General features: G+C 39.6%; 1 protein-coding gene across 1 annotated transcript in view; it reads right to left on the minus strand.

The window, feature by feature from the left end:
• The window catches only part of ENOX2 (ecto-NOX disulfide-thiol exchanger 2), a 334982-nt gene that overhangs the window by 39696 nt on the left and 269815 nt on the right, over window positions 1–25471 (minus strand). The window contains 5 exon segments of the mRNA XM_033201081.1: window positions 1433–1547; window positions 11080–11186; window positions 12949–13161; window positions 15404–15637; window positions 24228–24434. Coding sequence (XP_033056972.1) covers window positions 1433–1547; window positions 11080–11186; window positions 12949–13161; window positions 15404–15637; window positions 24228–24434 — 876 coding nt within the window.

Consider the following 25471-nt stretch of genomic DNA (forward strand, 5'->3'; position numbering starts at 1 on the left):
TTTACTTTGGCTATAAGTTTACAGTATTTATTTGCAGTAATTAGTTAACTATCCTGAAAATGCTAGATAACCACTGATTACAAAGAGTTTATTCAATATAGATAGCAGTTTGTATGTTTAGGGTTCAAATATATGGCAAAAATAGAAAAAATTCAGATGTAACAGCTAATGAATACCTTTTTCAAAGTCTGTCTTGGTGTTTTTCTTTCCTTCAGAGTTTCTGTTGATGGAGTGAAAATTCTAAGACCACTCAAGTGGCTATAGAGCTGCTGACTTTACTACACAAGCACTGGAACCAGGAAATTCAGATTTGAATTACAATCTCTCTCTCTTGTTTACACACACACACACACATACACACACATACCTCAGGAACAGTATACAACTATATCTCCAATCTCTAGCATAGTGCTTAGCATGTAATAGTTATTAAATAAGTGGATGAACTCATTTAACCATCACAAAATCCCTGTTAGATGTTTTTGTTTGTTTGTTTTGAGGCGGAGTTTTGCTCTTGTTGCCCAGGCTAGAGTGCAATGGTGCGACCTCTGCTCACTGCAACGTCCACCTCCCAGGTTCAAGGGATTTCAAGGGATTCTTCTGCCTCAGCCTCCCGAGTAGCTGGGATAACAGGCATGCACTACCACGCCCAGCTAATTTTTTGCATTTTTAGTAGAGACGGGGTTTCACCGTTTTGGTCAGGCTGGTCTCAAACTCCTGAACTCAGGTGATCCACCCGCCTCGGCCTCCCAAAGTGCTGAGATTATAGGCCTGAGCCATGGCGCCTGGCCGTTAAATGGTTTTTATAATGTACTCCTTACAAGTGTGGAAGCTGAGGCTCAGTGAGGAAGAAGTTCCTCCTAGGTCAAGAAGGACAGAGTTTAGACTAGAACTCAGGTGTTTCAACTTTAGGTCCAGTGGCTTTTCCATTGTAACTTCCTATAATCTGACTCCTAAGATTGTCTGGAATGGTTTGCCTAAAAAGAGTAGTCTTCTGGCTATTTTATTATCTGCAATGGTAATTCTCCCATCCAAGACAGTTTATTATGAAATTGAAGGGGAGGGTATTATCAGTTGTTCAAAAAGTTTGCCCTATGGGTCCCACTAAGGACCTATAACATGGCCTCTGTCTCACAGTGAGGTTCTGACTATACTAGGTTAGAGCTGCCTAAATACCCACTGCTTTTTGGAAAAGAAAGTCCACTTTTAATTAGGCACTTCAATGCAAGGTATGTATAAGTGAAAACCACAGAAAATCCTGTAGCCACAGGGCTGATACTCAGCCAGTGTGTACATATATGGCCTCACCAATTATTTCCAGCTGGTATCCAGGCTGATGGGTTGATGACCGTACCACCTTACTGGGTATTAAAAGTTTGAAAATATCATGTCTGCAAGTACATGTTTATTAAATAAACAGAATTATCTTTACCTGATTCCTCAGTTTCTTTTGTTTCTGTCGTTTCTTCTATTTCATCATCAGACATTTCCATTTCTTCTTCTCGCCTGATTCCCATTAATTCATCATTATGAATGTTGCGAATTTCCTAAGGTTAAAAGGTATACTTTTTAGGTGGGAATTCCTTGAAAATGTTGAGGAAATGAACAGAGTTAAGCATAAGATAAAGCAGCATTTTTTTTTTGACATATTAGGAAAAAAATCCTCCAAATACTCTTAAGGTAAAGAGGCATGTTGAAAGTAAAACAGTCTCAGACAAAGCAGACTGGTTACGCTCTGTCTTGCATTAGGCTTTCTTTCCAGACCCAGGGCTCCAGGAGTCTATGATTCATATATTCCTATCATATTAGAAAGTACTTTTGGCCATGAAAGACATTTTACCTCTTACATGGATTTGTGGACTTTCCCTTAAGGGTTCTGCCATTTTCACCTCCCCATGTTGGACCCTTTAATTTTGCTGCTTGCCATCCTCTTGTCTGTCCTTTTATAGTTTTACTCAACATAACTCTTAATTGAGTTTTTGTAGTTTTAGAAGTTACAGCAAAGATGAGCTTTCAGGAGTAATATTCTACCAGAGCAACCTTCCCATGGATAATAACTATAATCTTTGGACAAAACACAAAATAAAACCTATAACTACTTGATGACATTGGAGAGTGAACAAAAGCAGACACATTCTGAAGAGAAGCTGATACTTGGAAGAAAGGAATAGCATAGGGTGAGTCAGTTTTTAAAGGGCAATTTAGTCTGAGGGTAGACCAGAGTTAGCACCTCATAAGATGGCTAAATTTCTAATAGAAAGCCCATAGTCTTTATGGCCTAAAGAACTCAAGGAGAATTCAGGACAGTTACAGCCACTGGAAAGCAAGAAGGGAATCCCAGAAAGGAGACAATAGAGGCAGGGGGAAAGAACTTTAAATTCTGTATATAAGATCTGCTCAAATGTCTGCATGATACCTGAGTCAAGAAAGCATGAGGAAGATTCCCAACAGCACAGCTAAGGCTAAAAGAACTGAAATGACAACTGAGCTGCCATCCAAGAGATAGAATTCCCAGCTTGAATCCAACCAAGTAAATTGACCATTAAAACAAACAAAAACAAAGTCAACATTCTTTGAAAGAACATAGCGTAATCCAGAGGCTTCATTATATAATATCTGTCATATCTAGGAAAAAGCCCAAAATTACTTGACATAGAAAACTAGGAAGAGATGGCCCACTTCCGAAAGAAAGGACAATTAACAGAGACCAACACTGAAATCACCTAGATGTGGTAATTTAGCAGACAAGAAACTAAGGCAGTTATTAATGTAACTGTGCTCATGATGTAAAGAAAATATGTTTATAATGAATGAAAAGATAGAAAATCTCAGCAGAGGAATAGAAACATTTAAAAGGAGCCAAGAGTTCTTTTGTCTGAAAATAAAAAGAACCAAGGATTCTTTTGCCTGGAAATAAAAAGAACCAAGGATTTTTAAAAAAATTTTCTATTCCTCTGCTGAGATTTCCTATCTTTACATTCATTATGAGCATATTTCTTTTACATCACTGAGAATAGTTGTAATAGCTGCTTTATAATCTTGTCTGATAGCTACCACATCTGGGTGATTCCACAGCTAGAAAATGATATCTGAAATAAAAATTACCAGATGAGCCTAAAAGTAGAATAGAGATGACAGAATAATGAGAGAACTTAAAGAGAGAGCACAACAAATATATCCAATCTGAAGACACAGAGAAAGATAACTATTTTTAAAAAACAGAGCCTTGGGACCTTGTGAGATTACAAAGATCTAAGACACATGTAAATAAAATTGCAGAAAAAGAGGAGAAAGAAAATAATTTTAAAAGATTTGAAGAAATAAGGGTTGGCAATTTCTGAAATTTGATGAAAGACATTAATCTACATATTCAAAGAGCTCAGTGAACCCCAAGCAGGATATGTGTGAAAAAAGTATATCATATTAAAACAGCAGAAAGCTAAAGATAAAGATAAACTCTGGAAAGCAGCCAGAGAAAAGCAATGCATTATACAGAAGGGAACAACAATTTGAATACTTTGACTTCCTTCAGAAACAATTTAAGGCCAGAAGTCAGTGAAAGAATATCTTTAAAGTTCATGAAGAAATACAAATATCCATTTATTCAGAATTCTGTATTCAGAGACAAATTCTCTCAAGAATAAAGCTGAGGTATACTTTCAGACAAAATTAAATGCAAGAATTCATCACCACAGACTTGCACTATAGAAATATGCTATAGAAAATGCTGAAGAAAGTTCTTCAGGCTGAAGGGAAGTGCTAACGGATATAAACACAGACCTTGAGGAAGGCATGAAAAACACTGAAAATGATAAAGATCCCATGAGAAAAGTCACTTTAAAAAGGTAAACACAACAACTGTGCATTTTGAAGCAGCTTGCAATCATTTAGAGGCCAACTAATGCCTGTCAGAGGCTCCTCAGCACTGAACTGAGAATTCCTTGCTTCGATTAGCCTGTACTGGGCTGTACACAGGAATATCTGAAGTTGTCTGTGAAAATTGCCTCCATTTAGGGGAATTATATATATTTCAAATAGATTTTAAAATAATTAATGGTGTAGTTAGTCATTATCCCAACCAACATCCTCCTTTTTATTCCTTTTATCAGGAAAAATAATGATTTCTATCTCAAGTTAAGCTTTTATTAAAAATAAATAAAAAACTCTTTTTAAAAAAAGTGAGCTATTAGTATCATCACTGATAGTTAGAATAGAAAAAGAAGATGCTAACATAGACTCTCCCATGTGCTTCAGGGGCATTACCTAAAATAGAATAAAATAATGACTTGCTTGAGAAAAATGAACTTCAAAGGGCTATGTCAATAGAGAGATTTGCTATGTCTTATTCAAACTTATTACACAGAGAACAATAAAGGAATTTCTCATTTCTGAGAATTCATTCTATCTCAGGAGTCTGATTTTCAGTTATCATCAAAGAGCTGTTACTGGAAAGGTGATTATAATGAAGTTTGACATTGGCAAATTCGAATATTGTACAACTTACTGCATTAGGAAAAGTCATGACTTTCTAGTTGCCTAACAAAAATGTAGACTGTTGGAGAGTATAAGCAGAGACCAACTCTTGATTCACAAACATGTCACATAATCTTGAGAAAGTTACTGTTTTTCTCAGAAGAGTAAAATGTGTTCCTTCTAGGGAAATGTCCCAGGGCAGAATATCTGAGAGCTAAAGCTAAGACATGTCCTCTAGTTTTTCAGCATCCACAAAACATCTCTCTTCTTCCAGCTGGGCAAACAAGCGTAATCTCTTCTTAGAAACATAAAAAGTTAAAAAATTATGTGATATAGCTTATCTAGAGTCTTTCACCATCTTCAAAAATTCCTGGAAATATAACAGACCTATGAACAAATTTTACTTAAATGTTTCAAAGTACTTCAGGAATAAGAATCACCAGTTGCTTTAACTGATAATAAAATAAGGGTAAGAAAAACTAAGAGGTATGTTTCCCTAAGTTGTTCAGTCAGGCAGGCAAACTGGCTGAGCTCAGAACCACCTTCCCACTAGACAATCCTTTCTAGCTACAAAGAAGCTCAGTATTATATCATTATTCTTCTATAAGTATCCAATACTATATCACACGAATGGGATAAAAAGTAAGAGAACAGCAGAGGTTATGGGGTACTATACTAAAGTAAGCTTATGGGGAACATTTAGTAAGTGACAGTACTCCCAAAAATAAGGAGTGAGGTTTTAATTCTTTGAAAATCTTTCCCTTAAAGCACTTGATGTCTGAGCTACTTGTTTTCTGTATTCTCCGGTTGGATCAGAAAAGCTCTACTTTGGGAAGGAAATCCTAACAAATACCTTCAGAGTGAAGGGCTAAAAAGTGACATGAACCTGAGGAAGGCATTCTACCTAGTTTGGACATAGGTGCAGGCAGGGGAAAAACTCTGACCACTGAAGAGCAGACAGCAAAGGAAATAGCTGTCTCCCAGATTTGCCCCATTTCCCATCCTGGCATTTTGAATCCAGTGCTGAAACCAAAAGAATGGCAATGGCATGCAGAAACATTTTGCAGCAATTTGCATTTGTAAATCTCTACCTGAAATTGACTCGGTCACATCACTGGTAGACTACAATAAAAAGGTAAGATAGCCTTCCTAAAGTTTTTATACCATTCTCCTGCCCACAGTAGATTTGTGATATTTTTCATTTCAACAGTGAACTGTTAGTGATTTCTGGAAACACATTATAATGACTGAGTCTGATCTAACAATAACTTTTTCTGAAGCTTAGAAATTCACACACTACTCTATAATGGGGGACAATGTACTTTCATGTGGAATAAAACTGAAATCTGAGACAGGAAAATGCATGAAAAGAACCACTTCTGTACCAGCTGACATTTTTGATTTACCATAAAGTAGCAAATCATAAATCATTACACATTAATTATCTAACTACAGTTTCACAAAATTTATGTGGATTTAAGTTAATCTTATTCATGTTTTATGATAGGAACATGATTACCAGAAAAACCAGTTTCTTATTAAATGTATAACAAAATTCTACTTAGCCAGAGTTTCTTCTATTTTTTTAACAGGGTCTTGCTCTGTTGCCCAGGCTGGAGTGCAGTGGTGTTCACTACAGCCTCGACCTCCTGGGTTCAAGTGATCATCCCACCTCAGCCTCTCAAGTAGCTGGGAACACAGGCATGGGCCACCACACCTGGCTAAGTTTTGTATTTTTGTAGAGATGGGGTTTTACCATGTTGCCCAGGCTGGTCTCGAACTCCTGAGCTCAAGCAATCTGCCTGTGTCAGCCTCCCACAGGCAGATTGGGAGGGCATGAGCCACCATGCCCAGTCTAAGACTTTCAACATTAAGAGGAAAATTGGTGAAGAAGGGATCAGACAAGGGAATGGAAAGAAGCAGAGGACAGGGAGATAGCTTCTACACTTATGTTGAAATTTGATTCTGAGATATCATTTAATATAATGAAGCAAAGCACAAACTCAGGTTCTTAATTAATGTCTATTGCACGATACATAGTAGAAATACAATTAGGTTGATCCAAATTGTGTTAGTATGTTTTTTGAGGGCTGAAGGCCAATAGCTGGTGTTAGTGCAGATGGGTCCTAAACCAGGGTATGTGGATTATTGAATATCTATCTGCAAACAGTTCTTCAGAGTTTGGAATGGTAGGCCTGTAATTCTATAAAGAAAGTTATTTTAGCAATCACAGTATTTCATTTTACAAGAATACTAGTAATCATCAAGTCCCTTTTCCTCTAGCCCAGTGGTGTAAAACTGCATCTAAGGGAGGATGTAAGAGGGTATCTCCTAGGGCTTACTGTTATGCTCCAGGTTTTACACATTATCAAAGCTTTAGCTTCTAATCTAGGCCAGCTAGAGGGAAACACATAGGTTTTAGGTGATTCTGTAGAAAAAGAGTTCCCACAACACACAGAACTGCCAGTAAAGTCACTATAGACACCAAATTTTAGTAAGTGGAGGGACTTCATTCAGCCTTCTCCTAATACCCTTTTCAGTTGTATTAGCAGGGACCTCACACACATATAAATCAGGAACATAAAGCAATGAAAAAACTCATTAGCAAACTAGTCTGCTTGACATTCACTACCAAAGTCAGTGTCTAAGCTCCCAAAGGTGGAAACTTTTCCTTCATACGCTACATCCTTTCTCTCAGTAGAGTAAGACTGTGTTGGCTGCTGGTAGAAGGATGACAATGAGACAAGGAACAGGTACTTTGTGACATGAGGAGGTCATTGGTTGACTTGTTCTCAGATGCAACTGGTAAAAAGCTTGAACGTCAGAAACTTTCACTTGATGAAACCCTTGGCTTATGAGTTCTATGTAGCTTGGATGCCTAGGTCAAAAATAAGCCAGCCTAGTTGATAAAGTTTTTGAGATGTTCTGATTTTCAAGGAGTGCTAAGAGGCAGCCACAATTTAAGAGAATGGTTTATTTATTTCCCACAGGATACCTGCTTTCAGTCCTCACAGTTGCCTGCTATCAAGTAAAAGTTTGCAGAGGTTAAAAAAAAACAAGGACAAAAATAAAAACAAAAACAAACTCTGACTTAAAGAGGCACCAGTATAAAGCGAAAGAGATCTTTTAGGCTTAGGGAATGCAATACCAGAAAAAGGTTATGAGCTATGTCCCACTTTCAGCTGTTGTAGTATTGAACAAAATTTGAGATTTCAAGGTGGACCTTAATTTAATTCAATCAAACAAGTAGGAAGGAGGTTTTGGGGTTTCTTCAGTCTACAAGGCACAGCATGAAACATGTAGCTCCTGGAAAGTCATGCTGGTCATGTACTTTATCATCACCACTCTGCCAAGGAAGTTCTGTTACAATATTGGGTAATAGGGTGCAAATATCTCAGTTCTCTACAGGTCCTAAGGAGTGTCTGGCTCACTGGTACAGCTATCTCTACTGTGAGTCTAATTAAACTCAGGTATATATCCACTAGATAAGTAGGCTTGAAATATGAATGGCAAAAACTGCAATTACTTTTGTATCAACCTAATAACTACACAGACCCTTGATGAATATGATTGAGGGGTAATATTTTATGGCCACATAGTTTACAAAAGTGTTGTGACGGCCGGGCACGGTGGCTCATGCCTGTAATCCTAGCACTTTGGGAGGCCGAGGTGGGCAGATTGCCTGAGCTCAGGAGTTCGAGAACAGCCTGGGCAACATGGTGAAACCCCATCTCTACTAAAATACAAAAGATTAGCCGGGCGTGGCGGCATGTGTCTGTAGTCTCAGCTACTCGGGAGGCTGAGGCAGAAGAATTGCTTGAACCCGGGAGGCGGAAGTTGCAGTGAGCTGAGATCGCGCCACTGCACCCCAGCCTGGGTGACAGGGCGAGACTCTGTCTCCAAAAAAAAAAAAAAAAAAAAGGTGTTGTGACCTAGGCAAATCAGCATTCCAACCAGAGGCTTCCTTCCTCCTGCAAAAAGGCAACGTTGTACTGTCACGGCTTTCTTTAAAGGGTGGGGCCATTCAGCCAACTTCTTCTAACCCAAAGAGACGTTAGAAGTGTACGTGTATCAAAGGGAAGGTAGAAACTTAATGCCTATTCTGTTTTTCTACAATCATAAGACCTATTGAGCATTTTTCTCTCAACTTTTATTCTTCTGAACTGAAGACTGGATATTTTAAATTTAGCATGTGAAACTCCCCTCCTCCTCTTGACCACTTTCATTACCCTTCTACCTCCCTAAGGGCAAAGATCATTTCATTCTATGTTGCCTGTCATAGTGCTTGAGATGGAGAAAGTGATCAGTAAACATTTGAATCACAAAGTTGAATTTTGTTTGTTGAAGGTGAAAACAGGAGGCAGCCCTAGGATTCTAAAACCAGTTTGTGCTACAGTAAGATAATAGTTTTCTTTTTCCCCCTAATTCTTTAAAAAACAAGTACAAATGCTATTGGCTTTTTTTTTTTTTTTTTTTTTTTGAGACGGAGTCACGCTCTGTCGCCCAGGCTGGAGTGCAGTGGCCAGATCTCAGCTCACTGCAAGCTCCGCCTTTTGGGTTCACGCCATTCTCCTGCCTCAGCCTCCCGAGTAGCTGGGACTACAGGCGCCCGCCACCTCGCCTGGCTAGTTTTTTGTATTCTTTAGTAGAGACGGGGTTTCATTGTGTTAGCCAGGATGGTCTCGATCTCCTGACCTTGTGATCCGTCCGTCTCGGCCTCCCAAAGTGCTGGGATTACAGGCTTGAGCCACCGCGCCCGGCCGCTATTGGCTTTTTATGACTCCACCCACCCACTGGATGGATGTCTTCAGGGATTTCTTTCCAGTGACTCCCAGATCCCTTTGCTGTGCCAGAATTGATGGCTCAGATACTATCAGTTTATAAACAGGATTTGGCTTATTTTTTCCTAAATGCTTTTCATGGTTTTCGAATTGTTCTCACACAAACATATCTCATATATTCTAGTGAAGGACAGAGAGAAATTACTGTCTTTATTTTAGAGGTTAAGAAACAAAAGAGGCACAAAGGTTAAATGACTAGCTCAAGACCACAAAGCATTTTGTACCAGAGCTCACAGTGAGGAGAATAATTCTAGTCCATTTGCTAGCTTTGTAATTTTGTGTAAATTACTTAACATTTTTATGTTTCAGTTTTCCTGCAGGTAAAACATGAATTCTATACCTACTCACTATCCCTTATGAAGTTGTAATAAAAACTGAAGTAATACTATTTCTATTTTTCAAACTGTTTACACATTTCCTAACTCATCTAATCTTATAAGACTAGTTTCATTATTGTCTCGAATTTATAGGTGAAGAAACAGAGACTGAGAAAAGCTGAATAACTTGCTCAGTCACGCAGCACTAACATGTCAGAGCTGAGATTTGAATTCATGTCTGGCTCTTAGTTCAATATATTTTTCACTACACCTTGTCTATTGTGAGGCTCACACAGGTGAGATAACCAATGTGAAAGCACTTTATAAACGTAAATATCTTGTAAATGCTATTTAAAAGTTAAGGAATATGACAATTTATATTGATAGATATAATGGGATTGCTACCAGGCTGGCAAAGAGGACCAGAAATGTAGTTGAAAAACTTGCTGCATATATAAATTGAAAATATTAGGGCTTGGTAAGGAAGTTGCCCATAGGAATAGGGACTTGAGGCATATGTAACAGGATTTCCAATGGCAGATCAGTGAAATCTCCCATCTCAGTTTTTAATCTTTGATTCAGAATAGCAACCTAGGCCGGGCGCAGTGGCTCAAGCCTGTAATCCCAGCACTTTGGGAGGCTGAGACGGGCGGATCACGAGGTCAGGAGATCGAGACCATCCTGGCTAACACAATGAAACCCCGTCTCTACTAAAAAATACAAAAAACTAGCCGGGCGAGGTGGGAGGCTGAGGCAGGAGAATGTCATAAATCCGGGAGGTGGAGCTTGCAGTGAGCTGAGATCCGGCCACTGCACTCCAGCCTGGGCGACAGAGTGAGACTCCATCTCAAAAAAAAAAAAGAATAGCAACCTAATCACATCACATTTATTCTATTGTTATGCTAAAAATGTCACTTGAGTATAAACAGAGAGGTGTGTGCCAACCTTAACCTAAGATCAGCGTCCTGTTACCTTTAAAGCTTCCACCTATAAAGATGACTAAATGAGTTTGATAAAAGAAGCTCAGAAATTTCAAAGATCCAATGTAACACCAGGCAGCTTCCGTCCTTCACTGTCAAGACACTCTAAAAAATGTAAGACAGCCCTAATATTACTAACACTAGAAGCACAGGTCAGTAATTATTGTTGTACCCAAGACTAGCTCGCTTAGAGAAGTAAACTTATAATTATCCCAGCTACATTTTCACTGCTAAGGTTTCCACGCAGCAGAATGCATTCACCACAGCATATGCACATTTATTACCCTTTTGACAGCAGGTGGTCTGGACACAGTGACAGGCTATAGAACATGTCTTAGTGTTTCATTAGGGCCTTGTTGTGACCATGGGAGCTTGGCACTATTTAATTCTGGCTAAACTCCAAATCAATAACTTGTTAAAGAAAGAAACTGTCCCCCTGAGGGGCTACCAGAATACAAAGTTACCAACCTCAGCTTGTTTGCACCACACGCTGATGTTCTTCCGCTGGGCTTTTGTGAAGTGGTCCCATGCCTTCTGCTTGGAGGCAGAATGGTACACAGCCACTATCTGCTCAACTGCAGCATCAAATCAGAGTGGATCAGGCCAGGGTATCATCCAGGGATGGAAAAAGAGAGGAGAAAAGAAATGAAATAAAAGAGAAGCATCAGGCTTGTTGTATCTTCTTGTTATGACACTATACTAAGCTGTGGTTGTGCTTGGAAAAGGCTAAGTGTGTTGGGGTACTTGATTTTAAAGGGGACGCAAAGGAAAAGACATCAACATACAGAAAGGCAAAAGGGAACACCAGAGGCTTGGGGTAAAATGGTAACAACTAGAGTTTTAATACAGGCAGTGTGAATTCATGGAGGCAGGAGAGGAAGAGTCACAGCAAATGCACTTTAATTTAGTACTTGTCTTTAGTTTAGTACTAGTGACTCCACACGGCATGGAAGAAAATGGCAAACTGTACCAGAAACATTTCTACCCCTGGCTCCTTTCATAGCGCTCTGACACACACTTGGATGCCTTGCTTCAACAGAATTCATGCTTTTACTATTCTAAGGTATATTTAACTAGAAGCATCAAATCAAAACCTAAGATGGATTGAATCTTATTTAAATCTACCGAGATAGACTCGTTGACTGGAGAAATACAAATTTTAGGGAAGGATACTGTGTAAGTGTGGTCCTGGAGAGTATTTTTCAAGGTCTCTTAAAATGTCAAACGGGAAAATGTGTGCAGATGTTCTTCGGCTTTATCCTAATCACAGTTCAAGAGAGGGGAAGCTTAGACATGACTCTTTTGGGAAAAGAAAAGCAGGACAAGAGCCTGTCTGACTGGGTGTTCACAGCAAGAATCCAGAGGTATTATTTTTTTCTCTTTACACCCCTGTTTGCACCCTGTCTTCTAATGACTTAAGGATTTATATTCCCATGATGCTTGCTGCTCTTTTTAAAATTATTCTCAAGTCCTGAAGACATGTGCTTTTGCCTCCTAGATTTTATGCTCATATATGCTTTCAAAATACAAGTGGCAAATGGAACAATCCCCCTTAATCACAATTATGGATGAGTCAAGTACAGGGAAGTCAAGTTTGGAAAGAGTGGACCATAATTGTTTAAAAGCAAAATCATAAAATTGTACCCTTACTCTTAAGGTGAATACACTTTCTTACTGAAAAAATAAGAGTGTATAATTTATAATGTGGTGAACAAAAAATTACTTGATAATTTATCTGATCTGGCTCATTTCAGAGACCTTAGATAGGTTTGGAGCAGAACTTCTTTTTGAAAATGGCCATTTTGGTAGTTTCTCACCTTGTCCCAGTGTCTATGACATCCAGCAAAGGTAGCAGAAGAAAGTAAACTAAATCAAAAATGTAGAAGTAGAAAATTTGAGTTTTATCCAATCATCTTGGGGAAATATAATTACATTGATCTTTGAAATGGAGTTTCTAGAAGGCATATTACATGATGATAATTACGCAAATCTGAAAAAAAGCAGCTTTAAAATGCTGATGCTACATCGTAACTTTAGCAATAAAATATCCAGCCCTCTATTGAGGCCCAGGGCTGTAGAAGTACAGGATGTGGTCTAAGGATGTTTCTAAGGAGTTGAAGTAGATATACCAGAGAAAATGAAGCTAGCAGGTGCCCATATGTCTCCTGTGAAACTGGAGCATGGGCATTTGGCAATATAAGCAGAGCACAAGGCAGTGAAAAAGGGAGCCTTGAGCCTTAACACAGGATGGCTCTGGAGACCTGGGCTCCCGTACAGAGCAAGTGACTAAGTGAAGTGACTTATCCTCATTCCAGCAGAACTCTAAGTTCCACTCACATTGAATGAGAATTCCAGAAAGGGCTTGCTTGAACTTCTCCTTTGCTTCTTCCATATCTTTCTCATGGGCAGCTTTCTCGTTCACCAGGCGGCGGACGTGGCTGTTGGCCGACTGGATCATGGAGTAGAAGTTGTTGGCGCTACGACGGTTGACCTCTCCTCGCTCTATCCAGGTGAGCAAGGTCTGTACAGCTTCTGAGAATTTGGAATCATCTGAAAAAAAATGTACTTTTATAACCAACAAAGGTAACCACATTTTGATCTATTTTCCCAACATGCTGGCAAAGAGGGCATCATGGTTTTTGTCAGTGGTGGGTAAATGAATTGATGAGGATGAGGAGCCACACATACACACATGTGCACACACAGGCAGTAGGCAGGCAGACAAACAGGAAGAATGGAAGGATCAATGCAGTCAGATTGGTTGTGGTCTATGATGAATTTTCAGAAAGAGAAATGTTTCCTTGAAAAAAGTTTTCTGCACTAACATATAGCTTTCATGTATTGCAAATCTCTTACCCTCTCTGACTGTGTGTGTGTGTGTGTGTGTGTGTGGTGTGTGTGTGTGTGTGTGAGAGAGAGAGAGAGAGAGAAGGGGGGCAGGGGGCAGAGGGGAGAGAGAGAGAAAAAAAAACCATGAATTAGTGAGGGAACTTTAGAATTCTATAGTCCTGTGTTTTAATGAGGAAAAGCAAAGTTGAATCCTGAGTTTAACTTGAATTTGACAGTAACTTTACCTTGGATCCATGGAATTACAGTGTTGGGAGGAGCCTCAGGGAAGAGTTAAGTGGGTCATTCTTTAGATACAAACATGTACATCTTCGACCTTTTATAATATCACTCCTGTGTTCAATCCACAGCCCCAGGCCTTCCACTCAGTCCAGTCACAATTTATTTGATGCAATTTATTTTATTTCTATATTTCTCCACATCCTTTTTTCTCTTGCCTGAAGAACCCTCCATGTAGATTTCTGCAGCTAGTTAGGAGTTATTCTGTGATTAGTTAAGATAGTTAAGAGCACAGCTCTTCCAAAACTTCTGGTTCAGCTCCCCAAGATAGCCACTTACGCATTCTGTTCTTAAAGGCTCCAGAGAGGGAGAGCCCACTTGGATCTATTGAAGCCCAATTCAAGGGCTTCACATCCTTCTCTGGCTAGAAACCCTTATGTCAAAAGGAAATTTCTTTCACTGCAATTTGAACTTCCTGCCTCTTGTCCCTTTTCAGTGCAGACATATAACAAGCAGTCAGCCTCCCCTTATAGCAGCTTTTCACTTTATTACTTAGATATAGACTTTATGTTGATGCTCAGTTTTTGCTTCTCTTGAGGGTCACACACCCATTAAATTCATTTTTTTAAACTTAAACTGATTGTTTGGTGTTGTGTGAATAGGCAAGTCTTGGACCTGGCATCTTACCAATGCTTTCAGCCTTTCCAGTTTTTCAAAATGTACCATTATTTCTGTGCCTCTATTCTGGACTCTAGATTTTCTGCTTTTCCCTTAAAGAAAGTCAAAACCAATTTCTTACATGTGTGAATCCCTTAGGCTATGCGGTACAAACATGTCTGCTGAAGGAAATCTATTTGGAAAGTAGGATTAGCAGTACCTTGCTGAGCTGAGAGCACAAGAAGAAGGGAAAATTCATACCATTAGAGCTGGATTGGTGTTACCAATAAGATCAATGGGACACCAGCATTCATCCAATAAAATCATCTATACTCAGAAAATGAGAAAGACTGGATTTGAGCTACTAAGACAGGAGACTAGGCAGAACAATTAATGTTAAATTAACAAAATGGCTGAGAGTCAAACAAGGGGAACAATAATCAAAACTAATGGGAAAGCAGTCTGATTAAACAATGTCTACATGTCTCCAGAGTCACTGTTTTAAATAAATTGGTCTTTTAAAGTGATTTAAAAGTCTTTACTTTTTAGTTGGTGGTGGCTAAGTCTTTGAGTAATCTAAGAAGAATGTACAGCATGACTACTTTCTGGACCTCAATTTTCTCGTCTTTAAAACGAGAATTTTACTAGAGTTTTTCAGGAACACATCAAATCCTATCATCCGGATTCACTCATTTGACTTGGAATTAAAACCTAACTTGTATCCACTATAAAAGAGGGCGCTTACAGGTTCCAAGTCACATAGATCATGCCTAAAATTCTCTGAAGTGGAAAAGTGAGGAAAACTTGTTTATTTCTAGCCACCTGATGTCTGAAGAGAAAAATGCCATCCCTTGAGACAATGAAGGAGCAGATACACAGGTAGCAGGGATACATTTCCTGGTTCTTGAGTTACTAGGTACACCCCTCTATCTGCAAGGCTTCAACACAAGAAATGCTTAGAATCCATTAGTAGGAAACTCAAAGTGTAACTGTCAACAACGCAATTATATTTATTACACTTCTCTAAAGAAAGAGTTCTTTTAATCATGAAGCTTGAGTGCCTTTGATACTTTTAATTTTTCAGCAACAATGCTGCATTCGTGATCTGAATAGTGGACCACTGGGGGTGGAGATGGTGGACGCAATCTTTCTTCTTCCATTCTTCTACGATGGCGCTCCTCTCTGGCTAGCATACGCTGTTTACACTCCCACTCATACAGGTCATCTCGAGCCTGTGCGAAATCAACGTGGAGTCTGCCTGTGTCCTTCTTGTCAGTACTAGAGCCCAGGCGAATGCGGTAACCTAAGTTCATAGGAGGGTGAAAGGGAGAGGAGAGAGGGAGAGCGGGATGAGGGGAGAGGTGGGGGGGGGGGGGAGAGAGAGAGAGAGAGAGAGAGAGAGAGAGAGAGAGAGGAGAGAGAGAGAGAGACACACATGAAAGACTATAAATACTTTTCCAAGTTCAGTGTTTCAGATGTCACTGCAGCAGTTCCAAGTGACCACACAACTCCAAATTCTCTCCGATGCTTAGCAAGTAAATCATCGAAAGACTTAAATTATCTCTGATAATAGGTCACATTCTATGGGTTGGGTTAGTCTTGTTCTTAAGAGTTCCATTTCTCCATCTAATACCTTACCTCTGGCTGAGGTTGACTCTGTGAGTAATAATATCAAGCATGATCCTTATATGGTACTAAGGGCTGGGAAGAATGGAAAAGGTGGCCTCAAACGAACTTGTCTTTAAATAAATTCAAGAGTGTCCATTATACTATCACAAAGATTTTGGTAAAACTGAAATGCATTAACTTGGTATTTTAATCCTAAAATTGCTTCCTAGAAGCATTTGTCAACTGTGAACCTTTTTTTTTCTGACAAAAAAAAAAAAAAAAAATGATAGGGAGTGGTGTGTGACCCATGTGACATATAATTTGGGATCCTTAAAAAAAGATGTATTATGATTATAATATAGTAGTATAGGACTGGGATTCAGAAAACCAGTATTCAACTCCCTACCTCCTCTTTTTGTGCCAGCTATACTTACCTGAGTCATGTCTCTTAACAAAAAGTGGGGAAAAAAACTAAGTACTTTTTAAGTTTCAAGAGCTAAGCTAGATACTTCCATAGGAATTTATCTCATTTCATTCTCAGCACAAGCTTGCAGGATAAACATTATACCAAACAGAAAACTGAGCATCAAAAGAGGTTAGGGAGGTTAAGTGGCTTGCTCTGGGTCAGACAATTAGCAAACTGTAGAGCTGGCTCTTGAATCTAGGACGTTAGACTCTGTGCTTTCCTCCATTCTAACTTGCCTCTCAAGAATAATACCCAACACAGACTTTTGCTTCTGGCTAAGATAGAGTAACAGGGGATACATTTGCCCTCCTACCTTAAACAACTAAAATATGAATAAAATATATTAAATAATGCTTTTTAAAGACACTGTACATAAGACAATGAAGACAGGGATCACAGAGAGACAAGAACCAAATGAAGCGATCCCTATGATTGCCCCAGTTTATTTCCTGGAGAGTTTCTGGGCCTCAGCACAGGGAAGGGAACTCAGGCAGGGCATGATGGTGTTCCAAGTTGAGGAGACTTAACTGGGAGTCTAGGGAGAATATGGAAATAGAGTTCATAAGGCAGAGTACCACAAAGAAGAAAGCTGCACAGAGAAAGAGCTTCAGAGACATGCAGAGGGTCCTCCACTATTATGTAGCTGAGGACTAATATCTATATGTGTGGGAAACTACCTGAGCATTAGAGGTAACAATCCCTGAAAAGCTCCCATAGGGTTGGGAATAGCTCCTTTTCCTACCAACCAGAGCAGAAAACTCACATTTCTGGTACTGGGTGATCGGAAGGGTTCTGCCTTAATAGTGGAGAAAAATTAGCCCTAAACTGCTCTGGTCTTGCTGAACAAAACTTAAGAAGCAGACCTAAAAGAACCAAAATTTTCTCAAGTTACTTAACTGCATTTAGGACAAAACTCAATATTATTTATAGAAATAAAAATATCTGTCACCAAATAAGGTAAACTTTAATAAAAAATTACTTGGTATGCAAAGATTCAGCAAAATATGACCCATAATAAAGATTTAAAAAAATCAGCCAATCCAAACAGACCCAGAAGTGATGCAGATAATTTAATTAGTAGATAAGGATATAAAAACAACGATGAAAATTTGATTTCACATGCTCAAGAAGCTAGAGAAAAGACTGGCCATATTAAGGAGAAACATGAAAGATATAAAAAGAGCCACAATCAAACATCTACAGGCTTAAGCTACAATGTCTAAGTTGAAAAAAACATCACCGGACAGGACTGATGGCAAATTAGATGCTGCATAAGAAAAAAATTAATGAACCTGGGGGCTCCCAGTACCTGAGCCTTCTGCCTGCCCCACCTGAGAGTTCTACTGGTGACTGGGGACCAGCCTACCCTCCTTATCGCAGCCACCACCTGAACCCTGGGGCCTGAGAATAAGCCTGCTGGCCTGGTCCTGGTGGAGTCCCTCCAGGACCCCCACACACCATCCAGTGGGCCACTTAGGGGCCTGTGAATTGGGGGACTGCTTAGCTCAGTCCATCACTGCTGGCACCTGATCACTTGCCCCAAAGGCCTGAGGTTGGACCCAACCAGCCGGCACCCCCACAGTTGCCACCCACTCTCACATGCTGAAAGGCAGAGCCCACCCCCGTCTACACGAAGCTGTGTCAGAGAATAGGTGAGCCACAAAGCTGGCTTTACTGGGCTGAGGGAAGAGCTTCCTCCCCAAAGTCACTCCTCTCAGCTACATGGTAGCCTGGAGATAGATGGACAGTGTATAAACTGAGTCAGGAGCCCCAGGAGAGGGTTGTGACAGAGAAACATTGTCATCCTGTCTGTCTAGAAGTGGAGTTGATGTGGCCCCCTCATCCCCTGAAGAGACCTCAGCACATTTCTCCAAGAATTCCCCTAGCCACTCCTGTCAGGGATGCTGCCTGTGCTCATCATTGGGTTATTCGTGGGTGAGCTTGGTTGTCCAGGTCCACTCAGCTTTGTCCTCTATCCACTCTCCCTGGGCTGAATAGGAAACCTGGAATTTCACAGACCAGCCCCTCAAAGAACAGGGAGTACTCACAATAAGAAAAGAACCAGCACATACTGATCTGCTTCTGTCACAGGTGGCTTTACTGTAGGTGCCACCTACTCACCCGGAGGTTGAACTGCACAGCACAATAGGACACCTGCTGACAGAAGTGCACAGGGCTAAAGAAGCAAAGCCAAAGGACCCTACCCAACATACGCTACAGTTACACCTTCAAGGGGGGAAAAAGTCCCATTCAAATGAAATTAGATTCAAAAATAAGAAGTGACAGCTTAACCATGTGAGAAGGAACCAGTGTAAGATTCCAGTGTTGCAACACCCCAAAAAGATCACACTAGCTGTCTAGCAATGGATCCTAACCAAAATGAAAATTCTGAAATGACAGATCAAGAATTCAAAATATGGATTGTAAGGAAGCTCAATGAGATCCAAGAGAAAGTTGAAACTAACACAAAGCAATCAGAAAAACAATGCAGGATATGAAAGAAAAGATAGAGATCTTAAAAAAAAAAACCCCAGAACTTTTGGAAATTAAAAAATGCAGTTGAAAGCTTTAATAACAGGCTATACCAAGCAGAAGAAAGAATTTCAGAGCTTGAACACTGGTCTTTTGAATTGACCCAGTCAGGCAAAAATAATAAAAAGGAATTTAAAACAATGAATAAAGCCTTTAAGAAATATGGGATTCTGTAAAGCAACCACACCTATGAGTAACAGGCATTCCTGAGTGAGAAGAGTAAAAGTAAAAACTTTGAAAAACATATTTGAGGGAATAATCCAGGATAATTTCCCTGGTCTTGCAAGGGATGTAGACATCCAGGTACAAGAAGCTCAGAGAACACCTGGAAGATATTTTGCAAGAAGAACATCACCAGGGCATATAGGCATCAGACTATCCAAAGTGAAGGAAAAAATTCTGAAAGCAGCAAAAGAGAAGCATTTATTTTCTCCTGTCTCACTGGATTATATGAAGACTGGGCTTTTGGATGTGTGAATTTAGTAATACTTTAAAATGTAAATACAGGCCATTATCCTAAGTGAAATAACTCAGAAACAGAAAATCAAATACCATGTGTTCTCAGTTATAAGTGGGAGCTAAACAATGGGTACACATAAAGATAGATAATAGACACTGGGGACTCCAAAAGTGAGGAGTGTGGGAGGGGGATGAGGGTTGAAATTAACTATTGGATACAATAATCACCATTTGGGTGATGGGTATATTAGAAGTCCAAAGCTCACTATTATACAATATACTCATGTAACAAACTTGCATATGTACCCCCTGAATCTATAATGAAAACAATGAATGAACTTGAAGACATAGCAACAGAAACTATCTGTAATAAAATACAGAAAGAAAAAAGACTAAAAAAAAAAAGAAGAAGACAGAATACCAGTGAGCTGCAAGACAACTTCAAGGGGCCTAATATATGCCTAATTGGAGCACCAAAAGAGAGGGGAGAGAACAGAAAAAAATTAAATGAGAGGAGAAAATTTTCCATATTTGATCCAAACTGACAGATCCAAAAAGTTCAATGAACCCCAAGCACGAGAAACAAGAAGAAAATTACATCAAAGCATATCATAATTGAATTCTCAAAACCAGCAATAATATAAATATCTTAAAAGCATCCGTGGACAAAAGACACATTATGTTCAGAGAAACCCAGATAAAGATAACATCACATTTCTTGTTGGATACAATGCAAGCAAGAAAATAGTGGAACAACATCTGACAGAGGACAAACATCTTTCAAAAAGAAAGGTGAAATACTTTTTCAAATCAATGTTGAAAGAATTCATCAGGAACAGACCTGCTCTACAAAAAATGTTAAGGAAATTCAAACATAGGAAAATGACACCAAGTGGAAATCTGGATCTATAGAAAGGAAGGAAGAGCATACATAATGTGTGATTCCATTCATATAAAGTTCTAGAAAATCCACACTAATCTAATAGAGAACAGATAAATGGTTGCCTGAAACGGGAGTAGGGAAGGGTAGAAGGACAGGATTACAAAAGGTGTGTAAAGGAAGCTCTTGGGGATAACAGACATATTCATTATTTCCATTGTTGGCGATGGTTTCACACCTGAATACATATATAGAATATTACATAATTGTATTTTTGAAATATGTTAAGATCATTGTATGTCAATTATTATACCTCATTAAAATTAAATTATTATAGCTAATTAAAGCTGTTACAAAGAATAATATTACCCAGTAATGCTAAAACTGTCACACATTCTTTTTAGAAAAAGGAAGAATGAATACATTTCATAAGCAAGTCTTTCCAGGGCTCTTTACAGTTTATAATACACTTGCACATCCATTCATCTTATTTGATCATCTGAGCCATGAGAAAAATGGGGCTACTAATCATTACCTTGCCTACTCTCCCATAACTGTGCAGAGGATCAAATGAGAGGATGAGATGAAAGCTCTACATAAACCTCATTAAAGATGCTGGAATGCTATGGGGTGGGTGCACTGTGCACAGTGCCAGCTCCCAAAGGTGTTCCAATTCCATCCGAAAAAAAATGATGATCTCCACATTTTCTAGCCCCCTTTTGTAAGGGATTTTTTTTTTTGTTTGTTTTAACTGCTTTCTTTTACATAATGAGATAACAGCCACCCCTTCAGGAGATTGCTAGCACTTGTGCACTTTCAGGGGATAGATTCAAATTTAAAGGGCAAAATTTAGTTGTTTTCATATCACTGATTGAAATCCCTTTTCTTTTGGCAGCCCTAAGATCTAGGAGGTGGCTGTTAACAGAGAGCTGATTTTGGTGATGTTTAGATGGATGCTTCCTGAACAGTATATCGTCTTCTAAGTACAACTATGCAGGTTTTTTGAGACCTTTATGTTCTTATTAAAATAGTCTCGTGGAATGCTCTGTTATCATTGTTAAGTGCTGCCGAATTTTTGGTTGTTAGATTCTATAGCACTTACCAACTGTAATAAGAGTATTCTCCATCTACACTTCCTCCTTTCCTTCCCCATGTTACTAGCCTACTTTTTCAAACCTTTGTTACCTTTTCCCTGGCCTATTACAACAGGCTTCTAACTGATCTCCTCTCCTCTTTTTTCATCTCTCTTCTAATACAGTTTTATATAGAGCTGTCAAATTAATCTTGCGGAAACAATTATCTTCCTTGTTCAAAAATTTCTTCAATTCCCTATACCTGAGGAGTAAAGACCCAACTGTTAAGCCTTTTGGAGTGTGCTAATAACTGATATTTTGCTTCCTCCTCTCATGTCTACTTAGTAAACAAACCACTACTCGCTGTTTCCTGAATGTTGGCCAAAGCTTACCACCTTTGTACTTTTGCTCATGCTGTTTTTATGCCCCACTGTCCACAAGCAAATGTTTTCCCTTTGTCAAAGACTTGGTCCAAAAGCTACCTTTCTTGATGGCCCCAGTTAGAAGTCAGAAATATTCTCGTTCTCCCTCTCCTACCTTCCTCCCTCACTTCCTCCTTCATGGCACTTATAACTTTTAATCTCTTATTAGCAGTGTGTGTATGATATCAGTATATTGAGTAATGCCTAGCACTAAATACATTTTTCTTTAATAAGTAAGTGTATGACTACATACTAACCCTAAATTCATTAAGGGGAAGAACTAGGTTTTACTCATTTTCTACTCTGCACAGAATCTAGCACAAGAGTTTACAGAAGAAAGATGTTCAATAAACACCTGTTATATGAATGAAGATGCTGTCATCATGAAATGTCTAGCACTTAGACTGAATTCTTCCAAACCATTACTGTTAGGCAAGGAAGTAGTTCAATGTGGCAGTATTAAGAGCTGGGGCCTTTAAGAGGTGATTGGGTCATGAAGGCTCTGTCCACATGAATGGATTCATCCATTCATGGATTAATGGATTAATGGGTTGTCATAGAGTAGGACTGGTGGCTTTATAAGAAGAGGAGAAAGACCTGCACTAACTCTCTGCAGAGAGCAAGAAGGCCCTTATCAGGTGTGCCACCTAGACCTTGGACTTCCAGCCTCCATAACTGTAAAAAAATTCCTTTTCTTTATAAATTACCCAGCTTCGCCAGGCATGATGGCTCACACCTGTAATCCTAGCACTTTGGGAAGCCGAGGTGGGTGGATCACCCGAGGTCAGGAGTTCGAGACCAGCCTGGCCAAAAAGGTGAAATCCCATCTCTACTAAAAATACAAAAATTAGCCAGGTGTGGTAGCAGGCGCCTGTAATCCCACCTACTCGGGAGGCTGAGGCAGGAGAATTGCTTGAACCCAGGAGGCAGAGGTTGTGGTGAGCCGAGATCATGCCATTGCATTCCAGCCTGGGTGACAAGAGCAAGACTCCATCTTAAAAAATAAAAAAAATTACCCAGTTTCAGGTATTCTGTTATAAGCAACAGAAAATGGACCAAGACACACCCTAAATCTGAATTTTTACTATAAACAGGAGATTTTATGCAAAGTAGTTCTTACTATCTCCACTCCAACCACCGTACTGTACAAGCCACCATCACTTCTGGGTTAGACTAATATTACAGTTGGTTAACTTAGTTCCCAGTCACCACCCCTGCTCATACCTCTCAGCCCATCTTCTGCTCAGAAGTAACATTTCTAAAATGTAAATCAGATCATGTCACTGAATTCCTTAAAATCCTCCAGTGGCTTCCAGAATAAAACACATTGTCATAGTTGCCTACCTTTCAGATTTCATTTCCCTCCACTCCCTCTCTCATTTTCTGTGCTCCAGTCATACTAACCTTCTATTCTCTGCTTGAACATACCAAGTCCATTTTCATCTCAGGGACTTTGGCTTGGTGTTCCTTACTTTGGAATGCTCTTCCCCAAGATGTTCACATGGCAATCTCTCTTCACATTATTCAAATCTCAGTTCAAATGTCAGAGAAGACTTCCTTCCCTAACAACTCTGGGTACCTTAACCTTTTTTATCTTCCTCAGAGCACTTATCAGTACTGAAAGTAACTTATTTATTTGTTTTCATATATATTATATTTTGCCATTTCCAGAATGTACTATCGTTGATGGCAGGAAGTCTATCTGCCTCAGTCTTTGCTGTATCCCCAGCAACCTAGCATTCTGCCTAGCAGTCAATAAATATTTGACAACTAACTGACTTCCATAACTATTTATGAGCATCTACTCTTGTGCCAGGTTATGTGTTAGATGCTGGGGATTCAATGTTAAATAAGACACAGTCCCTGCCCTTAACGATTTCACACTCTGGTGGGGGAGACGGATATGGAAAGAGACAGTTCTAGCATGGTACAGTAGGTGTCATGTTGGGAGGAAACACCAGGTGCTGTGAAAGCCCTGAGGAAGGAGTGCCTAAAGCAGTGCTGGGCAGAGTGGGGAGACAGGTCAGAGATAGCTTTCCAGGGAGGGTGTGCTTGAGCTGGAGCTTTAGGGGGTGTGTGTGGTGGGCAAGGTGATTCTAGTCAGAGGAAAAGGCATAAAACACCATGGCACATTCTGGGAATTCGAGTTCACTTAGTGTGGTTGGGACATGGTGTGTGAGGGAAGGAAGGATTGGGGGATGACTCTAAGAGCGAGAGCCCACAGTCAAAGCCTTTAGATGCCACATGTGAGGAGTCTGGATTTATCCCATAGACAATTGGGAGCTACTGAAGAGCTTTAAAGGAAGAAGTTGAATGGGAACATTCAGTTTTCATCTCTGAAGGCAAGAGCAGGTAATACTAAGCCCAAACTTAGCTGCTATAGACACAAATAGTCCTATCTTTAATATCTGCATTGTGCCTGGTGGGCACAATCCCCACATCTAAACACCTACCAGACAGATACAGGGCTTTGTCCACCATGTACTCCTCAGCAAAGCGAATGTGGCAGAAGTTCTTCTTGCTCTTGCGAATGGCAATGATCTCTCCACACTGCTCAAAAACTTCCACGATGATTTGCTCTGTCCCATTTTCAGGCAGGCCACCCACAAATACTGTTTTGCATCCTGGTGGTCTTTCTCGGGTTGCAGGAGGTGGGAGATCTAAGTGTAAGGGCAAAAGCATTTGAAATTAAAATGTTTGCTTGGGACAGACCTCTTCAAAATCTAACATTTCCCTGCTATCTCTGTCAAACTTTTGTCTAAGAGTGTCAGAAGGATGTGGCCTCTGAGGTATTCATCTCTGCTCCACAGAAAACTGACTGCGTGAACCTGAAAATCATTTTATCCATTAGTTTGGTGACCATGATATCTGGAGCATAAAGACCCAGGCCTATCTGTCTGTCCCATCCAGAGTCCTTTAGCTTTGTTCGTTACTTTTGTTGTGACAATCCAGCTATGCCAAATTTTTAGTCATTTTTATTAAGAAATTAGTGGGAGAAAATCCCACTCAGTTTAAACTGTTATTTTCAAGAGTTCTCAGAACCAGGGTTCCTCAGAGAGGATTCGTTTAATTCAGATTGTAGTTACTATATTCTCTGTTAATGCTTTCTGAAGGAACAGATTCAGGATTAATTTGACAATGACGGGGTACCTACTTACAACAATGCCTACAGCTGTCAGAATGATCTGGTTTCACAAAATCAGAGTACAAACCATCCCTTTTATGTTGTTTTTTTTAATATCAGTGAGCCTTTCCTCAAATTCCTTGCTGGAGAGGTGAGGTCCAGAGTCAGCCTTGCAGCATTTACAGGGAAATATGAAAGACAGCAGAGAAAACAAGCTCGTCTGGGAAATCATTAACTAAAGTGAGATAAATTTGGCCAAAGAGAATCATTAAAAACCTACTTAATGAGATGATTCTCCCTCTGCTTCAACAAAATATGCACTCATCTTATACATAAAGCCTGTTCTATCTGCCAGCTCCTTGTTGCTATTTATATGTATCAAAGCATTTTCCAAGCAAACTCCTACAGTTTGTAGCCCAACAAAACAAAGCATCATGGTCATGGGTTTTCTAGTGTTGGTTTTGTATCTGCAAGGATTTATTTTGTGTAATCCATTCTTTTCCACTCAGCTCTTAACAATTCTCCTATCTCAAGATTTGGAGAGCTCAACGACCAGTGATTATAGCTCACATG

Source organism: Trachypithecus francoisi, unplaced genomic scaffold, assembly GCF_009764315.1.
Source record: "Trachypithecus francoisi isolate TF-2019V2 unplaced genomic scaffold, Tfra_2.0 Lachesis_group6, whole genome shotgun sequence".
Classification (NCBI taxonomy): domain Eukaryota; kingdom Metazoa; phylum Chordata; class Mammalia; order Primates; family Cercopithecidae; genus Trachypithecus; species Trachypithecus francoisi.